Raw genomic sequence first — 6,789 nt, 5'->3', positions numbered from 1 at the left:
GGGGGAGGGGGCGTAGGAGAGAGTTTTATGCAATGAAAATGGGATCTGTTGTATAAATTGTCTAATTCTAAGGGTTATCTACAAGAAAGAGGGCTGAGTGGGATTTATTTATTTTTTTGCTACTTAGCTGGCAATATCTTCGAGGAAGTCAGCTCCACTGATTGTCAAATAATTTAAAGTTTATTTTTTTTTAAAAAGATGTTTCACATAAACTAATATGCTATACGATATATATTTTTTAAACCGAGGCTTTAGAATACGCAGGTTTTGGAAAAGGGGGGGGGGGGTATCACTTTAGGGACGTGAAAGAATGGATCTTCTTTATTGGGGGGGTCGTGGAGGGGTGTAATTGATATATAAACTTTGATTCATTTTAATTGTTTTAATTTCATTTTTTTGCTGTACTGTTATTTAGTAGGTAAATACAATGTTCAAGATGAAGGGCGAGCGAGGGCTGCCTTGTTAAATTCACTCAGGTTAAGAAAAGCAATACCGTCAAAAACAATATATCAAAGAGCATCACATTAATTGTGCTTAAGTACGATAGCTCTATTCGTTGGAAGAAAAGACGATTAAGCAAATGGGATTTGAAAAGATGAATATGACGTAATTGTTCCCCCTTTTGTTTACTGATATCAAGATGGGTGTATATGCTTTGTGTATACGTTTACGAGGGCATGCTGTCGGGTCATCATAACGCTTTTTATATTCTAGATCTAAGGGAGTGGAGGGGGACCTCTGTTATGTTTACTGAAGTCAAGACAAAAGAGGGTTGTTGTTACTGGTTACATGGGAGAAACGGTGGGGGTGGGGTTTTACACGAGTAGATCACAAAACCAAACAGCTGTCGTCCCGGACAACCGAATCTTTACCTATTGAGCATGGTGGAGGAATCCCTCACAGGTTCATACCTCTGGGCGGGGGTTTGTCCACCCCGGCCTTGGGTGAAATCAGATCCGAAGTCGGGCCCTCCGCCTCCCAGCCTATTGAGGGATATCTTTCGAGGCATGAATCCAGAGCCACCACCAGGCATGCTTGGGGGTTGCTGTCGAGAGAACAAGGAGGAGGTAGGGGGTCAGACAGATTCACACGTGTTTGTTCCAGTAACATTGAATGTTTCCACATTTCAGATGGAGAGAAAAAGTGACACCTGAAAACAATCATGGCTGATTAATTCCGATGGAACCCTGTGGGGGAAATATAAGCCAGTAATGATAAATGGAAACGCTGTAAGAAACGGGTAAAAACAACAACCCTCGATCTGGGGAAGAGGGGTTTTAACGACTGGCTCTCAGTAGCAAGAATGTTTTGAAAAAATTCAAAGTTTAAGTAACACTCTACAATCGTTGCACAGTTTTGGAGACAATTCACTTCAGCACCTATCACCCCATTTCCCGTACCTCTAGGCTCTACAAATTGTGCACTTATTTTTCTCTTTATATTATTACCTTATTGGTTCTTCAAGGAACGAATTTTACTTCAGTGTCCCTAGACACCTGAAGGATATAGGATGAAAAGATTCCAAACTAAAAAGATGAAATGGTGAAATACCTTAGTTATTGTTTCTTTAGTACTGATGAGCTAGTTTATGACAGATGAATTTGTGAATGTCTGAAATACGATGTGGATTAGAAATGACGTAAAAGCAATCGAGCAGGAGGGTAACGATTCATTCTTGGGAGGGACACATGAAGTAATGGGAACTGTTTGCTTAGGAGTGGTTGTACAATATTTATTCACCAATTGTAATGGTGAGGGATCTAACCATACTCAGTTCAAAAGCTGTATGCCATCTACTGGTGTAAAGGGGACAACGTCAGAGTCTATAATATGTCTATAACTGAATAATCATTTGCATTCCACTAAATACAATCTACACTAGAAAATACAAATAGTATGGCAGCTTGCTCGTAATTCTTCTTTTCATATTTTCAAAATTTCCATGGCGGCTTATTGATAATCCGTCTCCAATCTTCTTCAGATACTTTTTATTTTAAAAACTTATTCAAGGAGAACCCATTGCTATTTTATGAACATATTAAGCAAAAGTCAAAGTAGTTAAATACTATCGTGTCCAAATAATTTAGTGGCAAAGCTTCTATTAGGACTGGTAGTACAATGTTTTCTTTGGATCGCAACGTCAAATCAGATAAGTCGAATTTATCTTAAAGTCGAAATTTGAATTAAATTAAGACCTTGTTTTGCTGCTGCTTCTCTTAAGAGACAGTTTTCATAAGAAAAAAACAATCAAACCCAAAACACCTGTTTGCGGTGAAAAATATAATCTTACTATAATTCTTTTGTTACTCTTGTGTTATATCGAGGCAGGTGGCTGTTGGCTCTACCTGAACATTCCAGTAGCCTGGAAAAATCAACCATTAAAAAGATCGAACTTGCTGAAACGTTTAAACTTTCGGTCAGGACTTGACTGAAATAGTTATTTATAATGTAGTCGAAAAAAAGATGAAGAAGAGAGAAATATAAAGATTGCTACCGAGAGTCTTCGTCCAGTGCTACGCCTTGGAAGAGTTGCTGAGGCTCCAAAAGAGGATCCAAAGTCATATCCGCCTCCGCCTAGATTGCGCAGACTGCATACTTTCGGAACAGGGCCAGAGGCCAGTCTGTCTGGCTCGATGTCTTCCGGCCCGTCAATGGAGTCGGAGGTCGTGCGGGGTCTCCTAGCGCCATATTGAGCCTGTTGAAGGGGTGCGGAGAGACTGACAAGTGGGGGAATGGTGTACTCCCTTTGTGTGTGTGTGTGTGTGTGTGTGTGTGTGTGTGTGTGTGTGTGTGTGTGTTTGTTTGTGTGTGTCAGATGTGTGAGCACGTTATTTCAGAATGGAATTCTCTCATCTTGTCTTATAAGTGGTGCTACTTCCTATGGCGTTTGCACCACAGAAAAGTTTATACTACCCCTCTCCCACCCCGCTTAGACAGTGGCTTGTCAAGGGGCAATATTCCAATATCAGTTTCTTGTCACTTTCTCTTACGGCGCTGTTCAGAATTTGACACATTCATAATCAAAGAAAAAGTATCTATCACCTTCAAAATTTATGAAAATGTAACTTATCTATAACATATTAACGCCAATATTTTAAATATTGCTTAGCTGAGGCAAACGAAAAGCATGATAAACCTCACAACAATAACTATGAGCTAATACGCTAATACCAATGAGAAGTATAAACGTTTCATGCAAAGGGCAATCTGAAAAGACACACCATGCATGTCATGCAAAGTCGATCCAGTCTGTGAGTTAGTTGAGAACGTTTAACGGGAGGCAGGATGCGTTGTGTCAGGGGAAGATGTGTCCGAGGAAAGATGGGAACACACTGGTCTCTTGAGGACGATGGGGTCAAGAACACACATCGTGTACTCTCGCAACTGTTCACGAAATAGGTAGGAAAGAGCTAATACCAGATGTGCTGTATTAAACAGTGCCAAGAAAATGCTAGTTTTTTTAAAACAGAGTATTTGAAAAACATTTATATTATGTAGTTCCTGAGGTTGATTCCGCCCCAGTTAGTCATTATTCTGGGAAGCAGAGCGCATAGTTTATATGTGAATGATTAATGAGCAATGAAACTTCGCTTTAGAGAAAAGTTAGTTGTAAAACTTCAACAGAAAAGTCTTGGTTCGTTTTAAGAAAGATCGCTTGCCATCAAATTTAAGGAAAAGAACTGTTAAGCATTGTCTTCAGCAAGCTATGCTAATGTGTGGCCAAGGGGTATTAATGATGGTGCCTTCATAAAAGTTTAAGAAAATGCGGTTTTGTTTAGTAACACAAAGCGATGCCAAAGACTGAGAAACGACCAAGAAAGAAAGCTTTGGGGCACATTTTTTGCATGATGTCATGCAGATGAATGATTGATGAGAATGGCTTCATGGATGACACGAGGTTTCATTCGAATTTAGATTTCTTTAAAAGTGCAGCCTCCTAAATAAATCAGTGCAACGATTATTTACTTCACGTTACATTCTACACTACTCTGCAGCTCACGACGACAATATTTTCATATAAAAAGGCAAAAATACCCAATAACTTTTGTTTAATATTTGTACAACGTACTAGCATTTTCTTGCTACATCAAGCAACAGCAAATAGTGTATAACTCTCTGTAAGCTTATACTAACGTAGTGGTGGAATCTCCTATGAAATGGTTCCCTTAATAGTGAATTAGAGCACCCATTTAGATCGCAAGAGACGTTTTTGACCACAAGAGACTGGCTTTAAAGTGACACTACGCCAGAGGAAGCATATTCTAGAGAGTTACACACCAAATTTTGAATCGAGAAAGCCGTGCGTTATCACGAGATAGGAAGATTATTATTTGAGCACATCCATCCAGGCGAAGTACGGTCTAAAGCAGATGACGCTATCACATTGATCATGTACAGCACTGAGCTATGCTGCTTGCGTATTATGGAGAGTTTTTGTACCGAGGACTGGCTTCTGCTTCTAGGCAACGTGGCGTAATCGACGCCAAAGTTGAAGCCCCCTCCTCCGCCAAGTTTGGACAGCTTGGATACCCGCTTGGGGGCCGCCTGCTGAGCCGCCCATGGAGGTGTGGGCGTGGTGGGGGTGGTGGGCGGTTGGCTGTAGGAGGTGCGATGACGGTCAGGGGGCGGGGCCTGCACGTGGAGGGGCTGGTGGTGAGGCGCCGCTGGAGGCTTCTGCTGTCTGTATTGGTCCGGCCCGCCTCCCGGGGAATATTGCGGGTAATAGTCACGGTCATACATTGACATTTGTGTTGGGCGGGATGGGGGTTGTTGTTTCGGGGAAGCAAAGCCCTGTAGACAACAAATTATAAGCAGTTGGCAACAAAACGTGAGTGGAGATTGTGAGGTACAAGGCAGTTCAGCATCCATGTAGGAAGAACGATATAATGGACACTTGAGAGTCGCAGAAAACAAACTACTGTTTCTGGACAAGATGGAAAGCAGTGTTGGGAGGTGTTGTCTGAATATAGTGCCCAGAACAAGCCCCTAAATGCTTAACGCGCATTTATGATGTCATAACTTTTGGGTTTCTCTATCTTCGCGGAAATAGTATCAGCGGACAGTGTTTGGTTGTTTCCATGAGCATGATGATTTTGTATTCTTTCATAATTCACTTTGTGCTGGACCAGGTAAAGCCTACGGGTTTGAGGAGGCCTATAGGCATACTACCAAGAGTATAAATTAGTGGCTAACATATATGTTTGTCTATCTCTCTTTATCAATTTCAGTTGCTCCGACATGTATCTCATATTTTGATCACTCTGAGTTTACCGCACTGGAGGCAAAGCTAAACCGAAGGAAGATTCATTCGCATTGTTACCCGAAGACAACTACGCGGTCAGTCAAAACATTCCATTTAGCTTTTCTGTTTTTCAAGGATAAAGCACAGGAGCAAAGACGCTGTCCATACATTTGTTCCACTTGGAGCAGGGTAGTAATTGTAAACTTTTAGTAACACTCTGGCAAAGATCTCCTATCCGTTACAACAGTATTTGGAAACATCGCCCTCACGAACAGTTTTGAGATCAACGACAGGATGGAGTATTTGGATCGGAACACATTCAGAGTTGTTATACTTTGGGGGGAACGATTATTTTAAAATGGATAAACGGAAATCAACGTGCAACTGAAACCCAAACGAAAGTGATTAGCGTTAATGTAATTTGATCCTCACGGAAATGCACGCTTTTGTGAAGGTATGTACAGAGTGGTTCTGGGTAAAAAAAAAAAGGAGGGGGGGGGGTAGGTAATACCGAGAGTGCATACGGACGCAAACAGTGTGGGAGGTAGGGGTTGTTACAGTTCCATACAGATACAGAAAGAGATAGAGCAAGGATGTATCACGTGTTTTTGTTAATAAGGCAGAATAAATTGAATGGTATATAAGAAATGTCAATCCATTTATCTCCGAACGAAGATTACTGCGGCGTATTTCAGTCGGTCCAGTCTATTCTTGATGAACGTGTGCGTAGCTGGGGTAGCGTCTTCCTCCATTGCCCTTCGAACGCCCTGGAGGAACTATGTCAGCCAGGAAAAAGGGAGCGATCATTATGACTTTGTGACACTCATGACGTGTTCCGCTGTCAATACCGTTTACCAGTGCGCATGCGTAATATATCCGATCTAGGCTGGATGTCACAGAACGTTAGGAAAGGAAAAAAGGAGGAATGTAGTTTCCAAGGAATGTGATTATGAATAATAAAAGAAGCATATTTTGCATGATGTACATATTATAGTAGTTACGTGCGTTTAACGCAAAGATGATTTATTCATCTAGTATATCACTGCATCGTTAAAAATGTTTCTGAAGCCGAAGCAGTGTACCAAGCAGTTTTCTCAATAAGATGTTTTTGCAGTCTGTTCAGTTGTTAGGATGCCGTTGTTCAGTTCGTTCATATAATATGGATACTATATATATATTTATATAATATGTACAGCTATCTCTACCGTGCATTTTTTTGGTCTTCATGGTCCTTGAATTCGTTTAATCTCTTTGGACACCACAAGAGCTATATTGCGTCTTGTAAATTCCCACTTTGAATACGTTATTTTAAAAACTTTCCCACTTTTTATTGCTGAAACAAAAATTGGACCGAACTGTCTGAGGTACAGTGAGTTCTACATCAGGTTTCCTTTCAAGTCTGGAAACACGCGACTGAAGAGGGTGAGATAATTGTCTCTGCTTTTTCCATTTTTCTTTTTTCCTAGAGAGGGGAGGGAGAGAGAGAGAGAGAGAAAAAGAGAGAGAGATAGATAGAGAGAGAGAGAGAGAGAGAGAGAGAGAGAGGG

The 6,789-nt window shown here is 41.0% G+C and overlaps 1 protein-coding gene across 4 annotated transcripts in view; it reads right to left on the bottom strand.

Annotated features, from left to right (window-relative positions):
• Positions 1-6,789, bottom strand: part of LOC101848335 (trithorax group protein osa) — a gene marked incomplete in the record, with an annotated part of 63,351 nt that overhangs the window by 22,009 nt on the left and 34,553 nt on the right. For all 4 annotated transcript variants that reach the window (XM_013079307.1, XM_013079310.1, XM_013079309.2 and 1 more), the window contains 3 exon segments: positions 873-1,045; positions 2,495-2,695; positions 4,441-4,791. In XM_013079307.1, the coding sequence (XP_012934761.1) occupies positions 873-1,045; positions 2,495-2,695; positions 4,441-4,791 (725 nt within the window).

Source organism: Aplysia californica, unplaced genomic scaffold (genome assembly GCF_000002075.1).
Source record: "Aplysia californica isolate F4 #8 unplaced genomic scaffold, AplCal3.0 scaffold00047, whole genome shotgun sequence".
NCBI lineage: Eukaryota > Metazoa > Mollusca > Gastropoda > Aplysiida > Aplysiidae > Aplysia > Aplysia californica.
Note: the sequence above shows the minus strand (reverse complement) of the source record. Positions and strands in the feature narration are given on the sequence as shown.